The following is a 25,857-nucleotide window of genomic DNA, read 5'->3' as shown; positions in this document are numbered from 1 at the left end:
ACAGCTTAAAACACCTGTGACCTAGGCTATTTATTAATGCCTTGTTTGAAATGTAAAAATGCAGAAAGGCTTGTTTGAGGGTTACGTTTACGCTATAGAAATATAATTGACTCGAACAATAAAAGTCTATGGAAAGTCCCCTGCAGATTTGAAAGCGAGCGCGCGCGCGTGTGCAGTGAGCAGAGGCAGACTGACTCTCTCAGCTCCTCAGGAAAATTTGTCCCTCAGATCAGGAAGTAGAAATCTGGTTTGATCCGTGAGCGTCTACGAAAACTGATCCAAACCGAAAGCATCTGAGGAGGCCCGTTTTATTCCGCGTTGTGACTGGATATATCATCTATTCAAGTGTGTGGTAAGTACACTAAACTATCATATAATGTTGTTGACTACACATGTATTCCTCAACTACACTGTCTGCGTCGCGACGCAACGTACACGTTGAGTTTGGTATGGAACTCTTGCATTAACTCACGCGTTGCGCGCATGCAGCCTTTACAGATTTAGCGAGCCGTGCAGCGTTTGCAATACAGGTGAGGTTGTGTATGTGGGATACTGTAAACTGTAACATTCATTCAACAAATAAGTTGTTAGAGATAGCCTATAAGTAGATCTGAGGTTTGATGTGCGTTTGTTTCCTATAGCAGAGATTTTTCAGGTTAGTTTCAAACTCGTGTTATTCTTGCTGTTCATGAATTTTGTTTTGTTGACGGTTTTAGTGTTTAAAGTTGGCTGAATTTCTATTGTGACAACTTACCCCGTGTGTTGTGACAGTATGCCATGCTATTGGGCCAATGTGTGTTCAGTAGTCAAGTCACCTTTATTTTATATCGCTTTATACCATTCAGATTGTTTCACAGTAACAGGAACGTAATTCAATGAAGCAAACTGTACAGCGGCTCTAGTGTCACTGTTCAGCTGAAGTCAGTTTAGTGAAAGATCATTAATTATTAAATTAGTTCATTTCATCTATAAAGCAGCTCTGCAGAAAAACAGTCGTTGTCCAGCTCAGTTCAGTTCTCATCCAATAGTGTCAGTGCATTCAAATCAATAATATTATTGAATATTAAGGCTAAATGTTTGGAACTTTTGGCTAACGATGGAAATATTTAATAATTCCTACATATATTTCTGTAGTCAAGTCTTAAACGTTACAAAGTCTGACCTTTAAAAATAAACCCACCCTTGGAAATAATGACTGGAGTAAGTGTGACAACTAGCCCCGGTCTCTCCTACTTGTATATACACCTAGCTAATAAAGTACTGGTATGGATCATTTGACAGTACCGTGGTACTTTGATATGGTACTAAATGGTATTTTAAAGTGCTTGACATTGCATATGGGACTCGTCCATGTTTCAAAACATTTAATTGCAAAACGTGAATCAAAATGTGTCTGGTCGTACCAGCGTTGCAGAGGTCACTCATTAAATTCAATGTAGCCTACTGTAACTCACTAAAGAAAGCTTGTTTTGTTTGTAACCAAATGACCAATGACCTCAAGCCAAGGAAAAATGAGTCACGTCTTTAGCTGGCACAACACTTCAGCTCTGGAAAAGGCATCAGTTTCTTGTGGACGATTTTTAGACTTGTAGAATAATTGTTCGAATGGACAGTTGGTATGTAGATCGGCTGACGTTTAGCCCTTACAATGGAAAGCATGATACCAGCAGACTTCCTTTAGATTGGACTTCTATAAAAAGATGGTTGGCAGTGGCATTAAATGAGAACGTGCAAGATGCCACTGGTGTTGTTTCCTTGCTGTATTTTCATATTCAAATCATTGTAAAACTAATAATTTCCAAGGAAAACAGAATTGGATTCAAAAGTAAGGGTTTACAAAGAGTTTTTTGCTTTTAAACAACCTGCACCAATGAATAAGATCAGTAATATGTATTACAAAGGGTCATTTTTTAAATTTGTTGTTTATCTTGTTCTTGCTGCTATCAGTGCTTATCTTTAAAGGGTTAGTTCAGCCAAAAATGAAAATTCTGTCATTTATTACTCACCCTCGTGCCGTTCCACACCCGTAAGACCTTTGTTAATCTTCAGAACGCAAATTAAGATATTTTTGTTGAAATCCGATGGCTCAGTGAGGCCTGCATTGCCAGCAATGACATTTCATCTCTCAAGATCCATTAATGTACTAAAAAACATATTTAAATCAGTTCATGTGAGTTCAGAGGTTCAATATTAATATTATAAAGTGACGAGAAAATTTTTGGTGCGCCAAAAAAACAAAATAATGACTTATATAGTGATGGCTGATTTTAAAACACTGCTTCAGGAAGCTTCGGAGCGTTATGAATCAGCTTGTCGAATCATGATTCGGATCGCGTGTCAAACCGCCAAACTGCTGAAATCACGTGACTTTGGCGCTCTGAACCACTGATTCGACACGCTGATTCATAACGCTCCGAAGCTTCCTGAAGCAGTGTTTTGAAATCGGCCATCACTATATAAGTCGTTATTTTGTTTTTTTGGCGCACCAAAAATATTCTTGTTGCTTTATAATATTAATATTGAACCACTGTACTCACATGAACTGATTTAAATGTGTTTTTAGTACATTAATGGATCTTGAGAGAGGAAATGTTATTGCTGGCTATGCAGGCCTCACTGAGCCATCGGATTTCAACAAAAATATCTTAATTTGTGTTCCAAAGATTAACAAAGGTCTTACGGGTGTGGAACGGCATGAGGGTGAGTAATAAATGACAGAATTTTCATTGACGTTATTTTAAATGACATTATTGGGTGAACTAACCCAATTAATGACACAATGCAATGAATATTCTAAAATTATATCTATATTCTGTTGCACTCTACATAATGTTGTCTTGTTCCTTTTCAATTGTCTACAAGTTTAAAGTGTCTCTGAATTTTGTTTTTAAGACACGCAAATGGATGGACGTCTCACAATCTGTTCCTCAAGGGACATTTCACATATCTTCAAACACTGATGACGTCCTTCAAATGGCACGGCAACTTTTAGCCTGAAAAATGTCGTCGTACTGGAACGTTATAGCAACTGCAGATCCAGGCGGCATTGTCAGCAGCATGGAGGAGCAAGCTGGTAAGAAACCTTTCCACATTCAACAGGTCCAAAATGAATCTCAAACGCTCACAGGACACAGTAAAGTTTGTTTGTTTATTCTGAAGCATTTACAGAAATGTTTATTAATGTGCAATGTCCCTATTAACTAAAAGAATAAAATAAATAAATGTTTTTTATTATTTTTTAAAATAATTAATATTGTTTTTTATGTCTTTATATTATTTATTTTTACATTTTTATTAAATATTACATTTTTATTTTTAATCATTATTTTATTTATTCATTATTATTTAGATTATATCCTTTAATTATATTTTTTTAAACCTTATGATATTTATTTAATGAATTTAGTAGTTTTTCCCTGCAAATTTGCCACTTGTTAGCAGTTGGTGAGTGTTCATTTTGGACCGTCTGGCAGTGAGCTACTTGCAAATTTTTTTTTACATTTTTAACATTTCCAGAAAATCATACTGGCACAGATTCAAATAAACTGTAAAACCAGTGACATTTTGGTTTTTCAGTGAAGGCATACTGAAGTCAGAGAAACTTCCTCATTGTTTTGCAAATGGTATGTTGCCAGTTAGGGCATATACAGTAGTGTGGCGGTTTGTTGATTCATTCAATTTGAATAATCTTAGTATTATGATGGTTAATAATTCCCTCTGAGAGAAACACCAGTTCAGCGACTTTACTGTGTCACATGATAGTTTGATATTGTCATTCTCAGAGTGATATAAATTCAGCCTAGTGTACCATGTCAGTAAGATTTGTTTCTTTTTAGCTGTTCATTTTACCCCTCTGAACCCTGAGACAAAATCTGTAGTGCAGTTCTGGTTCAAGGAACTTCACAGTCTGAACTGTATATATAGAAATATGAACTGAAACTCTGCCGTTCTTCAGATAGGTGTTTATAGCACTGCACGTCATTTCCTCTCACATTTACCCAAGTTTGAATGTGCAATTGGGCTGAATGCTTGCATTTCATTTGCAACATATGTGCACTGAGCTCTCACTCTTTAGTCAAATTTCGATAGTAATTAATATAGGGTTGACCTCAGAGAAATAACTTCCCCTCTGTCTTGCAGTGACATCTCTTTTCTTCTCCGATGGCACAATGATAAATGAAATATTATGATATTTATTTATGGTGAATGTGGAAAATAGTCATAATAAAGAATCCAAACATTTGGCATTTTTATTAGTTTTAACTGCTTAGCCTGGGCCAACATGACTAAATAAATAACATATATACAGTGTGTGTATATATATATATATATATATATATATATATATATATATATATATATATATATTAAACAAAAAAAATGATAGTAGATGTTTCACAGTAACAGATATTTCTCTTAGAGTAGTGCCAAAAATGTCTACAACACTAATTTTAAATATTTAACCTTGTCCTTTAGATGAAAAGGTTTTTCAAATTTACAAATTTAGTCACATATGCCTCAATTTTTGACTGGCTTTCAGCAAATTCAAAATGTAACATTAAAGGGATAGTTCACCCAAAAAATGATCCCATGATTTACTCACCCTCATGTACAGTGGCAAGAAAAAGTATGTGAACCACTTGCAGAATCTGTGAAAATGTTCAAAATTTTAACAAAATAAGAGAGATCATACAAAATGCATGTTATTTTCTATTTAGTACTGTCCTGAGTAAGATATTTTACATAAAAGATGTTTACATATAATCCATAAGACAAAAAAATAGCTGAATTTATTAAAATGACCCAGTTCAAAAGTTTGTGAACCATTGATTCTTAATACTGTGTGTGGTTACCTGGATGATCTACGGCTGTTTTTTTGTTTTGTGATGGTTGGTTATGAGTCCCTTGTTTGTTCTGAGCAGTTAAACTGAGATCTGTTCTTCAGAAAAATCCTCCATGTCCTGCAGATTCTTCAGTTTTCCACCATCTTTTGCATATTTGAACCCTTTACAGCAGTGACTGAATGATTTTGAGATCCATCTTTTCACACTGAGGACAACTGAGGGACTCAAACACAACTATTAAAAAAGGTTCAAACATTCACTGATGCTTCAGAAGGAAACACGATGCATTAAGAGTCAGGGGGTAAAAACTTTTGAACAGGATGAAGAGGTCCAAATTTTTCTTATTTCACTTGAATATCAGTGCATCATGTTTTTTTCTGGAGCATCAGTGAATGTATGAACCTTTTTTAAAAGTTGTGTTTGAGTCCCTCAGTTGTCCTCAGTGTGAAAAGACGGATCTCAAAATCATACAGTCACTGCTGGAAAGGGTTCAAATATGCAAAAAATGCTGGAAAAATGAAGAATCTGCAGGACCTGGAGATTTTTTCTGAAGAACAGAGCTCAGTTTAACTGCTCAGGACAAACAAGGGACTCATGAACAACCATCACAAAACAAACAAACAGTCGTAGATCATCCAGGTAACCACACACAGTATTAAGAATCAATGGTTCACATACTTATGAATGGGGCTATTTTAATAAATTCAGCTATTTTTTTTGTCTTGTCGATTATATGTAAACATCTTTTATGTAAAATATCTTACTCAGGACAGTACTAAATAAAAAATAACATGCATTTTGTATTATCTCCCTTATTTCATTAAAATTATTAACATTTTCACAGATTCTGTAAGTGGTTCACATACTTTTTCTTGCCACTGTATATGACTATCTTCTTTCAGACAAACACAGTCGGAGATATATTTAAAGGGGTCATGAACTAGATTTTTTTATTATAATGTTTCCTGAGATGCACTTATAATGTTAATGATTTTTACATTAAAAATTGTCATAATTTAGAAATAAATGGCTATTTTCTACCCTGATTTTAGCCTTCTGTTTGAAGGGGCGTGTCTGCTGTGAGACTTCAGTGTAAACGCCCACTGCTGTGATTGGTTGACATCTTTGCAATTGAAATTTACTAAATTTTTACTATTACAGCTGTCGAAATTAACAAATTGAGAAAAGTGTTGATTAATGCATTATATGTAGATCTATTACTATCACATGTAAGGTTGCAGTGATGAGCACTGAGCAGATGATTGTTGATCATGTGAATGCAGTGATCTCGTCATTGCAATGCAATTTCTGCACTCTCGCGAAATGCTTTCACCATAACAAACAGTGCAAACACGATGTAAATACAGTAAGAGATTCATTGTGTAGTGTAAGAGCGTCACTATAACAGGAGTTTTGGCAAGTGTCCAGAAAAACTCATGCTGTGTGAGCGACAGCTTCAACCATTATAAAGAGAGTATTTTTTTTAAATAAAAATACTTCAGTCGCTGGTAAAATGTACAGTACAAACATGCAAGTCAGCACTGATGTGACTAGGACGTTCGTTAAAAATAAACTGAATCCATTTTTCTCTGACATTTGTATTAATGATACAAAGACCTCTTATATACCAAAAGACCAGGAAAAATTACCCCTTTAAAAATATCCTGGCTCTTCCCAGATTTATAATAGTAGCGAATGGAGCTCGAGATTTTGAAGCCAAAAAAAGTGCATCCATCTATCATAAAAGTAATCCATACGGCTCCAGGGGGTTAATAAAGGCCTTCTGAAGCTAAACCTTCCGGCAGACGGCCGTACCGGAGTCTTCCGGGGGAAAAGTGACCTCTGACGTATTGACAAACACGGAAGCACAGAGGATAGAGCAAAACAAAACACCGGTCACAAATTAGAAGTCTAAAATGAGAATTTTTAAAGAGAAATGTCAGAGGATTTCGATATAAGAGAAGAGGAGCTTGAGTTTGTTGCACAACTCTATTTGTTTGAACCACGAGAGGCTTCTAAGCTTACGCTACTCCTACGTCCCATGTCATGCTTTAGTTTATAAAGTTTTAAATATGGATATTTTTCTTTAAAAAAAAAACACTTCGCTTCAGAAGGCCTTTATTAACCCTCTGGAGTCGTATGGATTACCTTTATGATGGATGGATGTGCTTTTTTTGGCCTTCAAAATCTCAAGCTCCATTCAGTCCCATTATAAAGCTTGGAAGAGCCAGGATATTTTTTTAATATAACTTGTCTTCGTCTGAAAGAAGATAATCATATACACCTAGAATGGCTTGAGGGTGAGTAAATCATATGGTAATTTTCATTTTTGGGTGAACTATCCCTTTAATTGCAGTCCAATTAACTATTTTCATCTTGTCCATCCTTTTTTATATATATATAATTTCTGGGTTGCTCTGCATTGCATTTGGCCGGAAAACAGATGAAGTAAGCATCCCGTGAAAAACGGTCAATATCCCCCAAGATTTGAAATCTCATGCCATAGGTGTTGGGTTTCCCTTCTCCTGCCGGCTCAGCATCAGCAACACCGTTGCCATTAGCAACAGTGACTTCGCGTGCATCCATCGGTGTGTGTTGGAGCGGCGTGGCTCATGTCTGAGTCCCGTCACGTATCTGTGTGTGATTGAGTATGTCGTCTGGTCTTGTGTGGCAGTAACACATGCTACAGAAAGAGGCCAGTGTGCTAATCTGGCTTAGCGTGGCTTGAGCTAGCTGTAAACGCAATCTGAGGTCCTCTTGGGAGGGGCAGAGACACAGCAGCAGGCCAGGGAGGGTTGGGTTTCACTCTTTAATGTGTTTACGGTGTAAGATAACCTTGCCATTAAGGACAGCACGGAGGGAGGAGACGGGAGTCTCGTTCTGTGAAGCATCTTTCTCCTCTATAGGCACAGAGTCAGGTTAAGCTCACAGGTACTGCACGTACATCAAGCTTGTGGATTTCTGACGGACAGTAATGAGATGATTGCCGGATAGATCCGTGCAGAATGATAAGGTATGTGTAGCTGACAGAGCGTTCGGTGTGATTGTGGATATCTTGGTTTTTTTCAGTGTTCATAGTGGGAGTTGTAGTGGAAGTGATAATGTAGTGAACCTTTCATTGACTCTTTAACTTTATACTTTCAAATTCAGTGATTGACTTCTCTTAGAGGAAAGTAGTCTCTCTTATCATCCTCAGGCTTTCTTTTCATTGTCTGATTTGTCACATGGTTTCAATGGTCTTGATAGATTGTGCTTGTAGTCTTAAACTTAGCAGCAGCAAGCTTTAAATGTTTTCTATAGTTTAAGGAGATGAAGAGGTGATAAAATATCTTTTTACACTGGAGAAAGGGAGAAAAATAATGAAAAAGTTAAGTTTAGATGACTTTGATTTAATCAGCAGATGCTGAGTAAGTGTTTTCACTTTTCATTTATATGTTAATGGATGTTTAAGTGTCTTTTCAAGAGCAGAAATTGAATTCAAACCAAGTTTATTTGTATAGTGCTTTTCGCAATACGTTATTTAAAAGCAGCTTTAAATTAAAGAGGTTTGCGTTGTCATCTAGAGCTGAATATTGCTTTTTTCAGGCTTTGAATACATTTAAAGGATCAGTTCACTTCTGAATGAAAATTTCCTGATAATTTACTCACATGTCATCCAAGATGTTCATGTCTTTCTTTCTTCAGTCGAAAAGAAATTAAGGTTTTTGAGGAAAACATTCCAGGGAGCCATAACCGGGAACCCTTCTTATAACGCCTGATGTACTCGTTACATCATAAGAAGAATGGCATCCACGCTAATATTAATAATCGACATTCTCTAGGATCAAGTTGTGTTTTTATTTGAGTGGAGGAGCTTAAAGGGATAGTTAAAGGGATAGGGATAGTTCACCTAAAATTGAAAATTATCCCATGATTTACTCACCCTAAAGCCATCCTAGGTGTATTTCTTCTTTCAGAAGAACACAGTCGGAGATATATTTAAAAATATCCTTAGTCCTCTAAGGTTTATAACGTTTGTGAATGGCTGCCCACATTTTGAAGACAAAAAAAATGCATCCATCCATAAAAAATGAATCCATACGACTCCAGGAGATTAATAAAGGCCTTCTGAAGTGAATAGATGCGTTTGTTAATGACAAGTATCCTAATTTAAAACTTTATAAAGTAAAATAACAAGCTTCCGGCGCGAAAGCCATAGACATTCAACATGCGTCCAAAAAGCGTTAACTTCCGCTACGTAGTACACAATGCCATGACGTTCTACACAATGACATGATGTACTAAGTTATAGCGTAGGACGTAGCGTAGTATGTCATGGTGTAGTGCAGAACGTCATATAAGCTCGTTATTTTACTTTATGAAGTTTTAAATAAGAATATTTGTATTACACAAACACAACGATTCACTTCAGAAGGCCTTTATTAACCCCCTGGAATCGTGTTTTCTTTTTTTTTCTTTTTTTTAGGGATGGATGCATTTTTTTGTCTTCAGAATTTGGGCTACCATTCACAACCATTATAAACCTTGGAGGACTAAGGATATTTTTGAATAGAGATGCACCGATACTAAATAAGAAAAGACTCGCGCTCCGAGCTGCCGCCTGAACTGAGGCATTACAGCGTTCTGACACGTCACATTTAAGAGCGTCAAAACGCCATTTATTGTTTGAATTTTATGATAAAATGGACAGAATTTGAAAACTGAAACTTTAATTCTTATCAGAAGTAATAAAGCACAAATCTTTTTGCGATTATTGGATGGGATATATATATATAATATAGCCAGCAAAATATTTGCAAATGAATTGTGAATATTCAACATATTGCTGAGCCCAATGTTGACTTAGATTCTTTTTTTTTATCTTTACATATAATTAAAGTAGAAATGAGTTTAAAGTAGAAATCAGATTTTCTTACAAGAAAATGACCAATACTTTTCAGTATATATTGAATTATAATTGTATTCTTTAGTCACAATTCTCCCACTTTATCCACAATCTTGGATGAACTTTTTCACTGAGCTTTTTGTTATGTGTTTTTGTATGAGGATACATGCTGTGACACAAGTATTGATTTTCATTTACCGTCATTGATTTGAGGTGACACAAGCGAGTTTGGAGATGCAACAGGTTGAACTGTATTTATGCTGATCGTTCTTTCACATTAGGAGCATCTTAAATACCTTAAAATCTGTCTAGGTTGTCAGCTTTGCTAGGTTTCAGAACGAAGCTATTGTCTTGGCTTTGGTTTCTCCTCCAGGTTGATTTGGTCTGTGCGGGACGTGAGCTGAGACTGTATTGATGCAGACTGGATTTGTTCTAATGGTTACCCTCCCTCAGGATCTCTCCGGCCTCTCATCAGAAAAATGTTGTAAATTATTCATATGAGCCTCTTCTATTAAAGCGCACAGCCACACTGGCACTTACCCACAGGTCCGGCTCCTTTACATCAAAGCAGACCTGACGTTAATGGAGCAGCGTCTGCCGATGGCCACATTTGCCAGATAAATGTTAAAGGGCTGGATGGAGTAATGTGAATAATAGGAGGGAGTGATTGATTTGACCTTCACTGCCCTCTTGGATTGATATCATAAAACTCCTGTTTACTGTAGTCTGGCCGCTGATCTACCCGGAGCAATGGCAACTGGTGATGTGCTCTAGATTGAAAATAGATTATTAAAGGTGTAGTTTGCCCCTAAATAAAAATGCAGCCTCATTTACTCATCATGTCATCTATCTATCTATCTATCTATCTATCTATCTATCTATCTATCTATCAGTCATTCTGTCTGTCTATCCATCTATATTTATCCATCTTTCTGTCTGTCTGTTATTCTATCTATCCATCTATATCTATCCATCTTTCTGTATATCTATCTGTCTGTCTGTCTATCTGTCTGTCCTTCTATCTATCCATCTATATCTATCCATCTTTCTGTACATCTGTCTGTCTGTCTATCTGTCTGTCCTTCTATCTATCTATCTATCTATCTATCTATCATCAGTCGTTCTGTCTGTCTATCCATCTATATTTATCCATCTTTCTATCTGTCTGTCTGTGCTTCTATCTATCTATCTATCTATCTATCTATCTATCTATCTATCTATCTATCTGTGTATCTGTCTGTCTGTCTGTCTATCCATCTTTCTATCTTTCTGTCCTTCTATCTATCCATCTATATCTATCCATCTTTCTGTACATCTTTCTATCCGTCTATCCATCTATCATCTGTCCATCTTTCTATCTGTCTGTCCATTTATCTTTCCATCTACATCTATCCATCTTTATGTACATCTGTCTATCAGTCTATTCATTTATCTATCTTATCTATCTTATCTATCTTATCTATCTATCTATCTATCTATCTATCTATCGTTCCCTCTATCATTCTATCTATCTGTCTATTGTTCCTTCTGTCTATCCATCTTTCTGTCTGTCTGTCTATCCATCCATCTGTCCATCTGTCGTTCTGTCTGTCCATCTGTTGATCCATCGTTCATTTTAAATGGTCTTGCAGTGTGACGAATTAATTCTTCAAAGTACAAATATTTCATTTAGTTAAAAAATTTAGTAAAATAATACAAGGTGTCAAACCTGCATGCATAACAATTACAAAAGAATGATCAAAATGCCATTTAAAATAGCTTTATATTTAGAATGTCACACCACAGAGCATAACTTCCCAAAATATTTAATGCAAACTACCAACACACATGCCTTTTTAACTTTAAGTGTTTTTTTTTTTTTGTCCAGATTGTTGCTTTTGTTGTTTGCTTTTTGAAATGGATCTGCAGTGGTTCATATTGCTGCATGCATATGTTTGAGCATGTACTTGTGAGTATCACTATCTATTCACCATACCCCGAACTTCCCGATCTCACTCTTGCCCACAGTAGGTGCTCTTTACATCAAAGGTGAACGTGGTAAAGCACGGCTCCGCAAATACACCCTCAGCAGTCCGGGGGGAAAGGCATGTGAATTCTTTATGAGGCTGACCTGATTCCCGGCTGCTCCCTCTCCTCCTGTGTCTCATTTCCCATCGCGTCATCTTTGCTTTAGCATGAGCGTGTGCTAAGATTCCTTCTCTTTTACTGACTTGTTTGTGGTGGCTATGCCCCAATTGCAGGCGTTCCGGAGATGGGAGCCAAGCAGTCGGCGGTTGGCAACCTTCCCTTGAGTCAGTCGCCCACTCTGAAGAACATCCAGGAGGCCTATATGGATGGCGAGGACCAGAGGGCACGCGAGCTAATCCGTCTCTCCTGCGAGAATAACAGTGGAGGGGGACCAGATGGGGTGAGTTTGATCATTTTCCCACTTTGCTATTACGTTTTACTGAAAAATTATATAAAAACTGAAGGGAAGCTGGTGCATTGTGCAGTTCACCTGCTGAAGGACACGCATATGTTGCGCTTTGGAAGCTGCTACACTCAAAAGAATATTTAGGGCTTCATTTAAGATCTGTGTATTTGAATAAAATTTCCATCCATTTGGATTTCACAGTTTTAACATAAACCATCTAATAAACTTAATGCAATGTATATTTGTCAGAAGGGGTGTGACGAGACACTTTAAAGTTTTAAGATTGAGTTCACGAGAACGAGACGAGATTTTTGCACAGTATTTTTAAGAAATCCTCAATGATAAAATTCATGACTGGAAAAATAGTCTGCAGGTGCATGAAATGTTTTAACTAATCATCTTGAAATGAATGTCATTTCAGTTCTGCTTTCTGAGTATGATTTATCATATGCATAGAAAGACAATAATATACAAGCACTGTAAAACTCAACTGACTGGCTTCTCTCCTGTATAATTTCACATGAGTCTCTTAAGACATTACTGTACATGAATTATGAGCTTCCAGAACTTCTGATTGAGGCTGTGTGTGAACTCCTAATTGAACTCCTTTCCACAAATTGAACATAGAAATAAAAACAGTATAAATAACACAGTTTTTTCTTAGTCTTATTAAGTGCAATCAATAATTGCAACCATAATCAAAGCACTCTCTCAATATTCAAAGTGCAAACAGAGACCAGAGCTAAGAGGTGGTTACAACTACACAGCCCAGCAGGATAGGTTTGATATTGGAAGACAGGCTATTGTATGTAGCCTAATTTGCGCACATCAGGGAGCTCGCGTTTTACTTTCGCTTTCGCTGCAAGATAAGACATTTATCAAACGCTTAGGCTCTGCTGCGCAACGAATCCTCGCCATGGTCTTGTCAGTCATCTCGCCTTACTCTTGTCACATGATCAGTGAACTCTAATTCCTGCTGTACTGTGTGCGACTCTGCAGCTCGTGCTGGATGAGCAGAGTGGACGTTTACAATACTTTACAATTGACGTGACCGTTATCCAACTGAATTGAATGGTTTCTATTAAAAAAAGAAAAACGACAGTGGAGTAATGTAAATATAGCGGTGGCATATTCTATGCTAATTTCACCCTCACGTACCAACGTTGCGATATCGCGAGAGCTTTTCACCTTGACGAGAAATCTCATCACATTTTAATTTCGCAAGATCTCGTGGCACGTCACACCCCTATTTGTCAGTCATACATAAATGAAACCGCTAAGAAACGGGTAAGATTTATTTAATGGTACTAATAAACTGAATATGTTTTAAATACAAAATATATGGTTTATATGTTTAGCATCAATAAATCCATTTTTTTCAGTATCATACATTTTAACTAATTGAATATTGCTTGTTTCACATCTAGCCATAATTTAACCATGTTCATACTTTTTAACTAAATCAATGTAATTGATTTCACAATGAACAGATTTGTACTCATGTGAAAATATAATTATATGACAAAATAAAATAAAATACATGCAAATAGTTAATAAACTATGCCATGATTTTTTTGAGAGCAGAAATTTGTTTCTTACCTCTTTCATTTATGTATGACAGACAAATAAACATCGCAGTACGTTTATTAGTTGGTTTATGTTAAAACTGTGTGATCCAAATGAGTTTTAAAAACTCAAGTATGGTTTTTCGGCATGAAAATAGCCAAAGAAGCTGACAAACAAACTTATAACTCATGCAATACTGAAAATGCCAACATGCTAATGCCAAAAAACTCTATTTAAATCAATTCAGAAGGAGCTATTTATATCATGTACAGAGTTGTTGCTCATGTAAAATGGTCTAAATTATAATTATAATTGTTTTTTAGCAGACACTGTTTATAAAATCAACTTACAGTCCACTCGTTACAAGGACATTTATGTGCAGCAAACTGGGGTTGCTTGTAAAACTCTCTGCCGTGATGCTAGGTTGTTGTAAGTTGTGAGGGTGTGGTGCTTTATTGTAAACAAGTGCTTAGAAAAGCAATAACGCATTCTTCTCAACAAGTTCATTTAGCTCAAATAGTAGAGAGCGAGAAGTCATTAAGGGATGCATGAACTGAAAAATATCACTTGAATGCGGTGCAATGGATAAGAGCATCTGCCAAAATTAAATGTAAATATAAAAGGTCAAGGTCATGGGTTTGATTCCTAGGAAATGCAGGAACTGAAAAAATGTGTCTTGAACGCAATGTAAGTTGCTTTGGGTAAAAGCATCAAATGCATAAATGTAAACTGCATGATTTGAGGTGTCATGCCTGGAGCACAAAGGATGCACGATGAGTTAAACGCCAAAGTTTTATAGAGAGAATTAGAGTGTTTTGCAAATTAAAAAACCTAAGTATGAGCAATAGTCCAGTATCAGGCTTGGCTTTGCATAAGATTGCATTGGCTTTTCTGATCTGTGTTGGCTGGGAAAATGTGAAACCCTTGATACTTCTCACATAGACACATAATGCAGTACTAAAAGAGGCTGTTAACAAATATTAAACTTCACAGCTTTTTTCACACTTGCTTCTCAGTTTCACCCTTAATGTGTTGAAAAATACAGTGCACACATTATGTTTTTTCAAAACAGAAACCCATGCCATAGACCTCCTACTCAAAACACTACAATGGCATGTGTTTACAGTTTGTGATGCTGATAAGGTATTTCTAATGGTATACTGATGTGTTTTAACATGTTAAAACATGTTTTGGCCTCTAAGTCTACTCTAGCCATCTGTTTGGGTGTAACAATTAAACTAAAACAGTGTTTTGAAAAGCAGCAACAAAACAAGCTTAAGTCATTTGGATTTGACGAGGTGATTGTACAGGTGATTGTTTTTCTAAATTACAATACTTCCTCCTATCATAGCTTAATATGCAGAAAAAACTGCAAGTAAATCTTTTGCATGTTGATTTCCCTGTTATATGTAAACACTGACAATGATCTGTTTGTTTAAACCACCTGCCATGTTACCATCTGGCTCAACCATGTTACCATCTGGCTCAACCAATGGCGTGAGTTTGGTGCAGCCATTTTGTTAGTTTGACAAAACAAATTTATTTGATATTTTTTTATAAGCAGTTGCCTAGCAATCATTGGGAACACCTAAACAACCACCTTCTTAGCATTCAGAACACATTTGCAATTTTGGTTACACTTTATTTACTTTAGATGTAGATACATTGTTCTTACTATAGAGTTACTGTTAGGGTTTGGTTTTAGGGTTGGTTACTTGTAGTTATGTATAATTTACTTTAGTAAGTACATATAGTAATGTGTAACTACATCAAAATAAAAAAAAATTTGCAGTACCACAGATATCTCAGTGTATAATATAATATAATATATAATATAGCCTATTCTGTGTGCAAGCTTGCAGCAAAGGACCGGCAAAAGTAATGATTATGAATGTGTTGGGATTATTTATTAATAAAGTAGTGTTTTCTGAGTCAGTGTCGGCTGCAAAGATGAAGTTGACGATGCTGACCCATCTCAGCAGTATAGTGGATGCTCCTTTAGAGAGAAATACACCTTTCATATGGATTACATAAGCAGATAGCAAAACTAGACTGTCAGTACACAGAAGTGTGTGTGTTTACGTGTGTGTGTTCATGGACACAAAGAACTGTGGTTCTACTACTAGAATCTTTATAGGACATCAGCCATCTTGGTTGAGTTTACTGGAGAACAAGGACTTGAAAAGGCGGACAGCTTGCACCTGTTAGGCCTTGATAAGGATCTTGGAAATCTTCAGAAAGTTACAACTTGCCTTAATCAAAAAGGTGACCTAATTTCTGTGGTAAACAACAGGAGTGTAAAAGACTGATCAGTTGATTGCCTCTTTGAATACTGATACGTCAGCAGAAGCCCAGAGCTGAGCACACCTTTGTTTGAAAGCTTGTGATTATTGTATTTTATACTTTCATTTCAAGTTTTATTTGCTTTTATATTTTGCTTTTATATTTGAGGCTTTGATTTAAGTGTTTTAGGACTTTATGATAGAACATACCACAGAGAAATCTTCTGACCAAATATAATTTAGGCCAGATTCTATTTACTTTACCTAACCTGAGATTAATAAATAAAAAGGTTGAAAGTGTTGAGATCAAAGTACACACCGCAAAACAATGGTAATATATTTTTTTATGGTACTCCAAAAAAAAAGAAAAAAAGTCCTAATCCATATTATAAATCAACTATATTGCATGGTAACAATTTATTTTAAGGTGACGTAGCTACACGTTACTACATGTACTTACTATAGTAATAACAGTAAATTATGCATAATTACAAGAAACTAACCCTAAACCAAACCCTAACTCTGTAGTAAGTACATGTAGTTAATTAATTCTCAGTTACTTATTTGGATAAGTACAATGTAACTAAGTCACCTTAAAATAAAGTGTAACCGATTGCTTCTATGGTTATAGTCTGTGATTAAAAAAGACGCAAGGCAGAAAACATTAAATGTGCCGTATGTAATATTGATAGCTAGCTATTGAAATAGGCACTGCAGTCCAAATTCAAAATATTGGAGAGGGTTGTTTCTCCCGCCGCTCCTCCTCAGACTCGGCGCTCACGCGGGTTGCCAGATTGAGGACACGCAACAGGACCGAGCGGAATTGACAATGGAAGGCGAGGAGACTTTCACACTGTAAATTGACGAGTTGATTTATCCGCGTTACGTTATATCCGTTGATAGAGATTTTTAGATGGATACCGAGGCTTTTTAGGTTGGGTATTTTCTGCGATCTCTGCCCTAGTTTGTTTGCTGGCTTCTAAGGCTACAATACACTGCGTTTTCCGCCAAGTGGCAACCTGGGGTGTCGAAATACTATTGGGTAAATTGGCAGTGGGCGGGATCACACAGACCAAAACAAAAACAGACATTCCGACACGGAACACGCATTTCAAAGTAGAATAACCGGCTGTAGCTTTGTTTTTCTGAGAAACAAGTATGTGAACTTTAGCATGTTTGCTAAATCACTGCAAACATTTTATGGTATTTTTGTGCTTTAGTACATTCAAAAAAATTACATACGGCACCTTTAATTACAAGGCGTGTTTATTTCTTAAAAGGCTTTGTTCACAGTGATTACAGATGACATTACAGCATGCGGTCAGTGAGTGCGCAGTGATACTGCTCTGTAAATGCTGTAACAGGTCTCTAATGAGGTCACGAGTGATTGATGGTGTGACTGTAATGGCTTCTAACTGGCCATCAGTTAACAAACACACATCTGATCCTCCGCTTCTGCCTCCACGCTCTTCACATTAGTCCCGTTCAATCGCAGGCGGAATCAGTTTGTTATCGAGCTTACTGGTCTCGGAGATTAGAAATGTGTGTAATATATAATGTATTTCAATATTTCTCTGTGTTACCGTAAAACACGTGATCTACGGTCAGAATGAAATGCTCCATATGTGTAGTGTACACTATATACTGTTTTTAAAAAATAGAATTTTAAACACCATATGATTTCATTGCGTTGGATGTTTAATTTAGCAAGTGACATAAATAAAAAATGGCTATTTACCTATTTATTCATTTAGCAGACAATTTAATCCAAAGCAATTTACAAAATTGGAATAAAAATGCAAAAGGAAAAAAAAAGCTTTGTATTTTTCATAACAAAACAATTTTTTTTTTTTTTTTTTTTTGCATTTTGTGTAAAACCTTTTTAACTAAGTTCATCAAATTACTTAAGATAGAGATATTAAAAATAAATCACACTTGATTTAACTTATGGTTCATTCATGTAGCAAATTAGCTCAAAATAAATATAATAATTAATCATAACTAGTTAATTATAACTATTAATTATAAAAATTTGGATCAGTTAATAAAATTAACTTAATGTAATAAAATTAATATTACAATCAATTAACCTGTTTGGCCAATGTTTATTAATTCTAAGAAATGTTCATTTCCAGGTTATGGGAAATAACAATCTTATTGTACAGTACTACTCAGAGCATGTAGTCAGGATCGGCATAATTAGGGACTCCAGTATATAAGCATGAAACACGGACAACTTTACGTGTGACATGAACAAGACTTTATTAACTAGACCAGGGGTGGGGAACGTTGATCCTGGAGGGCCATTGTCCTGCAGAGTTTAGCTCCAACCCTGAAAAAAACACTCACCTGCCTGTAACTTTAGTAATCCTAAAGTCCTTGATTAGCTTCAGGTGTGTTTAATTAGGGTTGGAGCTAAACTCTGCAGGACAATGGCCCTCCTAGATCAACGTTCCCCACCCCTGGTCTAGACTAAACACTTAACTACTCTATCATTCACACACATACATGCATACAGTTTACCAAGGGAAAGAGAGAGCTGAAGCAGAATACAGGAAAGCAAGAAGTTACAGCATTGTTTTCAATTCAGCAGATCAACAGCCTTGAGCAAACCATCAGTTTAGTTCTAACATGCCCTTCTTTAAAAGGGGTAAGGATACTCAATATATCAAATAATGAGACTAAGTTTGATACTTTCATGTCTCGCCCATTTGAATTAAAAATGTCCTGATGCAATTTGTGGAGGCTCCTGTTGAATCTTTGCTGATATTGTCTTGATGAAAGAGAACCATTTGGATTCAGAGGACCTTTGGTGAATGGAAGGTCCAGGCCGGAGCCTGGCACAAGCTTGGGGTTTCTTAGAAGCTTCTAGCTTCTTAGCATCATCTTCACATCAGCATTTTTCAGTAAAAAAAAGAAGAGCACTGTGATCTGGTGATCAGTGATTGAGCCAATAAGGAGTTTTCCCTTCGGAGGGAATCTTTTGTTTCCCGTCTTTGTTCTGTAGCAGGATATAAGCATAAGACACTGGATGAATGAGAGAAGAACCTTCTAGATTCTTATAATACTAATGTGTCACAGTGTTAGTAACATGTAACATAAATTACCAAATAGGAAACGAAAGTTGGAGTCCATAGATAACTAAAATCACATGGGTAGCATGTTTGGTAACTATAAATTTGCAAACATTAATACCAAAATAGTTCAAAAAAGAGAATTAATACATAGAATAAACCCTATAAAAGGAAAATCATAAGAGGGGAAAATATATAACCGCATGAGAAATGTATAAATGTGTATCCGTTTATACATTTCTCATGCGGTTATATATAGAATATATAGGATTAAGAGGGTTTATTTGTCCTTCTCAGAAAGAATGAAGTCAGAGTCACAAAATCCTGACAGTCATAAAAAAGTTCTTATCAGTTTTCTTGTGTCCTGTAACAGGACACCTAGTTCTGTCTGTGTGTTAAGCTTCATTTGGGATGCTAGTTGCAGTTTAGGGGGATGGGTTCACAGAACTTTGAGAGAGTGAGTTTCTGGATTATTCATTAAATATGATGAATAATTGTGTGTCTGATTTGTCCAGACGTTATATTCATCACACAGAGAGTGGAAGTTCAAGTTATTTTTATTTTAAAATTATATTTTAATTTAGTTATACATTTTAGACATTTTTATATTTTATTTATATCAAGTTTTTTATATGTAATTTATTTATAATTTAGTTTTTTTTTTTTTTTTGGTACATATTTTTGCATATTTTTTTCCTTTTTTATGAAGCTTTAAATATAGCTGCTCAATGGAATTTCAGAAATTAGTTCTGCAATATTTGTCTGTAAAGCTGTTTTGAAACAGTGTACATTGTGTAAAGTGCTATATAAATAAAACTGACTTGAAGCTGAGTGCATTGTGGGACATGTAGTCTTCTGCTCAGTGTGTGCTGTTGTATGCTGCATCTTCTGGGAATATACAGTAGTAGATCATCCAGGTATTCCAAATTGTATTCTGCATACTGCAGGAATAGTAGTTTTCAATTGTTAGTTATAAATTGTCTTGCACTTACTTTCCCTCACCCTCATTCAGAGATTCAGAGATCAGTGGGGGAAAAAGCCAGTAACAGAATGAGGAAGTGTGTACTTACATTTAAACTTTAGTTTTTAGCTGACGTGACTCTTGCAACAGCTGTTTTGCCTAAAATTAAATCTCATTTTGCAAGTGAAAGAGTATGCAATAGCATATTAGCATACTACTCTTACTAATCCACTACATTTGTCAAAATATGCATCCATGGCAAACTTTAATGAAAACTGTTTCCCATAGTTCAGTGTGCTCTACTCTGCATGATTTTCCATTCCGAGTGTGACGAATGAATCGTATTAGTATTCCATTCTCAACATAGCCAAAAATGGTGGTCTGATCATCGTATTTTAAACACCAGGTTCATGATGGACAACATGAATTATTACATATTTGATCAATGTTTAGATGAGCTTAATTGCTACATAATATGCTTACAAATATGTGTACGATTTTTTTTTTTTTGAAAGAAATTAATACTTTTATTCGGCAAGGACACATTAAGTTGATCAAAAGTGACAGTAAAGACATTTATAATGTTACAAAATAATTCTATTTCAAATAAAATCCTGAAAAAAATGTATCACTGTTTCCACAAAAATGTTAAGCAGCACAACTGTTTTCAGCATTGATAATCATATAAAGGATCATGTGACACTGAAGCGTGGAGTAATGATGCTGGAAATTCAGCTTTGATCAGAGGAATAAATTACATTTTACAATATATTCATGTAGAAAACAGGTATTTTAAATTGTAATAATATTTCACAATATTACAGTTTTTACTGTATTTTTAATTTAAAAAATACAGCCTTAGAGAACATAAGACACTTCTTTCAAAAACTTATTGACCCCAAACTTTTGAATTGTTACTGGAAGACAAAAGTTACAAACTAAACTATCCTTTTATTTAGTGTAATCTGTCATTTGAGAAGGTGAAAAGGTGAGAAGGTGAATTACTGCCACCTAGTGCTATTTCTCTATAAACAGATACTGTATGTGGTTTCACAACATACATTGATTTTTCAGTATTGAGACAAAAAGTACATTTTATATATATATATATATATATATATATATATATATATATATATATTTTTTTTTTTTTTTTCTTTTTTTTTTTTTTTAACAAATCTAACATTCACTTTAAGAATGAGTTGATAGTACTCTTTTTGAGCCACAGCAATGACATACCTGAACTCAAGTGGTCATCTTTTATAAACCTTTTGGGAGTGTGTGCACAGTTGTGGTTTGTTTTAAAAAAGAAGACACTTGGAGCTTAATTTTCAAGCTTCAGAGTTAATATAAGTAAAAAAAAAAAAAAAAAAAAAAAAAGGTACTTATGCTGGTAACACTTTACAATAAGGTTTATTAGTTAAACATTAGTTAATGTATTAACTAACATGAACTAACCATGAGCAATACATTTGTTACTGTATTTACTAATCTTTGTTAATGTTAGTTAATGAAAATACAGCTGTTCATTGTTTGTTCATGTTAGTTCACAGTGCATTAACTAATGTTAACAAGATTTTAATAATGTATTAGTAAATGTTGAAATTAATATTAACAAAGATTAATAAATGCTGTACAAGTGCAGTTCATTATTAGTTCATGTTAACTAACTACTAATGTTAACTAATGAACCTTATTGTAAAGTGTTACCCTTATGCTGAAGTATAGTGGTATGGAAATGGTTTTTGCAAAACGTCTTTTTTAATTAAACAGATTTATCTGTTTTATTGTTTGTGTGTGTGTAGCTGGAGCTACTGTGTTTGGCTGCTCAGAACGGTGACGTGGACGGCGTTCGGTTCTTGCTGCAGGACGCACGGGTTGTGGTTCCACAGGAGCCCAGCGAACGTAACCCTGCCGTCTTAGCGGCACATCACGGACATCAGGTGTTGGTCCGAGAGCTGCTGGACTCCATACCACGTGAGCAGAAACCAAAATCCACTTCCTTAAAGTCAGCATGAAATCAAATTTGTCAATATTGTGGTATTTATTAAAAATGCCACAATATTGTGATGTTATGAGGTTTGACTGACAGTTTGAGGATCCAATGGAGTTACGAGATTTAGCTCTTTTTAATACTTTTCGTTGGTTAAATATTTGCAAAAAGCACAGACATAAAGGTTAACCAATAGTAATGATTTATGAAAAAAAAAAAAAGAGAGAAATATGGAGATACAAGGTTTCCACCCTACAGCAATGCTATGATTTGACGGTACATGATATTGAAAAGAACAAAAATTATTTTTTTTTTTGGTATTACATATATCAAAATATGATGATTTTCTCCACTTCTGAGACAACGTTCTTTTTCTTTAGGTCCGTGTGTCCGTAAGGATCTGCTGAAGTGGATGTTGGCTACGGCGTGCCAGGAGGGTCATTTAGAGGTGGTGAAGCTGCTGGTTTATACGTACAATGCTGATGCCGAGGACTGCGCAGTGAATTCAGGAGATTTTGCCATGATCACTGGTTTGCCCCTGTACGCTGCGGCGCAGGCAGGTACTGTAGGCTTCTGCTCATCATATATTTCACATTATTAATACAAAGACAATAGAGTCTAACAGCGAACGCCCACTCTTTCAGCGGCACTGGTTGTGCCACTTTCGATAAAGGATTAGTTCACTTTCACATGAAAATTAGCCCAAGCTTTACTCACCCTCAAGCCATCTTAGGTGTATATGACTTTGTTCTTTCTGATGTGGATGGAAGCACTTTCTTCAGCTCATACTCGTGACCCATGTTCACTGCCATTATAAAGCTCGGATACGTCAGGATATTTATTAATATATCTCCGATTGTGTTCATCAGAAAGAAAAAATCATATACACCTAGGATGGCTTGAGGGTGAGTAAAGCTTGGGCTAATTTTCATTTGAAAATGAACTAATCCTTTAAAGCGCTATAAGCCATGAACCAAGCCAATCAGCTGCAAGGTGAATCACAACATTACAAACTTTGATTTGAAGCTAAAAAAAGTATTTGAAAATCTGACAAAAAACTACAATCCCATGAAGCATTGTGAACAGCATAATCAAAAAATAATGGAGATATATAAAACTACTCATTTAAAAACATTAATTATACAAAAACGATATATTTTAAGTTTATTGCAAAATATGCACATATATACCAATTTTTTTTGAATATCTATCTATCTGTCTGTCTGTCTGTCGTTCTATCTATCTGAATGAATCTAATCAAACTTTATGGTCATGAACTGCACACTGGGCCTGAAAAGTGAAACCAGGGGAATTTTGACAGTGTTCAGGTTTCCCGCTTTGATCCAGCACACGCATATGCACTTCCTCCATTACACACACTTCCTCTTTCAGCACAGAGGTGTGGAGAAATAAAGCAAAAGTTCTTCCTGGTTTAACTCAAGTGTGTTTTCTCCTCTCAGGAAATACAGAGGTTGCATGTTTTCTGCTGCAGAATGGAGCCGGTTTCTCCTCGTACACCCTGATGGATCATGCAGACTTCAGCAAGCAGCTGCTCAGACAGCGCCTCCTGCAGGACAAAGACACGCCTGCGGATGGGAGACTGCTGCAGGTGAGACTGATTCACACTCTTGACTGACCGAATTATTTTAAGATCAGCGCTGGACTCATGAGCAATGCTGCGACTTCGTTTTACAGAAGTTTTACAATCAGTGCTAGTTCCTCTTTATAAATGTATTACTCACACACTGGACGAGACTTTTGATACCTGTGCATAAACACTATCTATCTATCTACCTGTGTATAAAAGTGTATATTTTAGTATTATATACAATTATATTATTCAGTCTATTTATACTATAATGAGAGTTAGTTGACATGTAGTTGCAAAGTTACTTTCAATGTCTAAAGTGGGATAAAGTGTTACTTTTTTATTTTTCTTAATTTTATTGCTATATTGAATTGCATTATATTTAATTATATTATCCTGTACTATGTATATATGTGTTTTTTTTTAATTCTATTTTGTATTTTACTCATTTTCTTATTATATTATATTATTTTATTTTATTATATTATTGCTAAATTTACCATTTTTTGTACTGTCAACATTCACAGTAGTAATGTATTATGAACAATCCCGATATGATTTCGCAAGGATTCTTTAATCATCACTTCTTTAACTCTGTGTCAGGAAAATCTGTTTCACTTTCCTCGTCCACAGGCTGTACAAGTTGAGTGGTCAGGACTGAAGCTACCCTGGCTGGATCTGGACTGGTTCATGGACGTATCGTCTCGGATCACAGTTCTGGATCTGTCTCATAACTGTCTGTGCTCGCTGCCGTCTGTGGTGCCCTGGGGTCTGATACACCTGCGCTCGCTCAATCTCTCCCACAATCAGCTCAGAGAGCTTCCCACCCCAGCGTCATCGCAGGAGATCATCTGCAGCAGGTCCGTAAGGCTTCCAAACACCGCTCAAAAACCAGGAATATCAACACATTTTAGAACTGGAATAGTCATTCTAGTTAGTGTTTCATTATCCTCATACCTGAAATATTTTTGGCTAGTAAAATTACTTTTCTGAGTGCACTTAAAACGACTAAAAAAAAACCTTATCTAGTAATCACAAATTGGAAAACTTGAAGTGAAGTATCAACTGTGTCTCAGATGTTTCTCCTAAAAGTTCATATCAGTGTTGTTTTAGTATTATTTATATAATATTATTGGTAAAACTTTACAATAGGGTCTAATTTGTTAACCTTAGTTAATGTATTAACTAACATGAACATAACAATGACCAATACATTTGTTACTGTATTTACTAATCTTTGTTAATGTTACTTAAAGGGTTAGTTCACCCAAAAATGAAATAAAAATGTCATTAATTTCTCACCCTTATGTCGTTCCACACCCGTAAGACCTTCGTTCATCTTCAGAACACAAATTAAGATATTTTGATGAAATCCAATGGCTCAGTGAGGCCTGCATAGCCAGCAAGATCATTTCCTTTTTCAGTGCCCAGAAAGCTAAAGACAGTTTAAAACAGTTCATGTGACTACAGTGATTCAAACTTAATGTTATGAAGCGACAAGAATCATTTTTGTGCGGCAAAAAAAAAAAAAGCAACTTTATTCAACAATATCTAGTGATGGGCGATTTCAAAACACTGCTTCATGAAGCTTCGAAGCTTTACGAATCTTTTGTTTCGAATCAGTGGTTCATCATGTGATTTCAGTAAACAAGGCTTCATTACGTGTTTCGAAATTTCAATAGTTCGCTTGACTTTGGCAGTTTTTATTCAAAACTAAAGATTCGTAAAGCTTCGATGCTTCATGAAGCAGTGTTTTGAAATCGCCCATCATTAGATATTGTTGAATAAAGTCGTTATTTTGTTTTTTGGCGCACAAAAAGTATTCTCGTCGCTTCATAACATTAAGGTTGAACCACTGTAGTCACATGAACTGTTTTAAATATGTCTTTAGTAGCTTTCTGGGCATTGAAAGTGTTAATTGTCTTGCTATCTTAATTTGTGTTCTGAAGATGAACGAAGGTCTTACGGGTGTGAAACAACATGAGGGTGAGTAATTAATGACATTATTTTCATTTTTGGGTGAACTAACCCTTTAATAAAAATCCAACTGTACATTGTTTGCTCATGTTAGTTCACAGTGCATTAACTAATGTTAACAAATACAACATTTGGTTATAATAATGTATTAGTAAATGTTGAAATTAACATTAACTAAGATTAATAAATGCTATAGAAGTTTTGTTAATTCTTACTTCATGTTAACTAAAGTAGTTAATTAATATTAACTAATGAAACCTTAGTGTTATCATAT

General features: G+C 35.5%; 1 protein-coding gene across 3 annotated transcripts in view; it reads left to right on the top strand.

Annotated features, from left to right (window-relative positions):
- Positions 1–184: 184 nt before the first annotated feature.
- Positions 185–25,857, top strand: part of lrrk1 (leucine-rich repeat kinase 1) — a 104,504-nt gene continuing 78,831 nt past the window's right edge. The window contains exons 1-7 of one of the 3 annotated variants that reach the window (XM_051901537.1): positions 185–352; positions 2,893–3,073; positions 11,970–12,136; positions 21,831–22,002; positions 22,399–22,578; positions 23,479–23,627; positions 24,240–24,466. In XM_051901537.1, the coding sequence (XP_051757497.1) occupies positions 3,001–3,073; positions 11,970–12,136; positions 21,831–22,002; positions 22,399–22,578; positions 23,479–23,627; positions 24,240–24,466 (968 nt within the window). In that variant the 5' untranslated portion in view covers positions 185–352; positions 2,893–3,000. Of the gene's footprint in view, positions 353–2,892; positions 3,074–7,688; positions 7,858–11,969; positions 12,137–21,830; positions 22,003–22,398; positions 22,579–23,478; positions 23,628–24,239; positions 24,467–25,857 lie in introns of those variants that run through there. The other 2 variants (XM_051901539.1, XM_051901538.1) reach the window with 2 other exon arrangements.

Source organism: Ctenopharyngodon idella, chromosome 7 (genome assembly GCF_019924925.1).
Source record: "Ctenopharyngodon idella isolate HZGC_01 chromosome 7, HZGC01, whole genome shotgun sequence".
In the NCBI taxonomy this organism is placed as follows: domain Eukaryota; kingdom Metazoa; phylum Chordata; class Actinopteri; order Cypriniformes; family Xenocyprididae; genus Ctenopharyngodon; species Ctenopharyngodon idella.
This window is presented reverse-complemented; position numbering and strand designations above follow the sequence as displayed.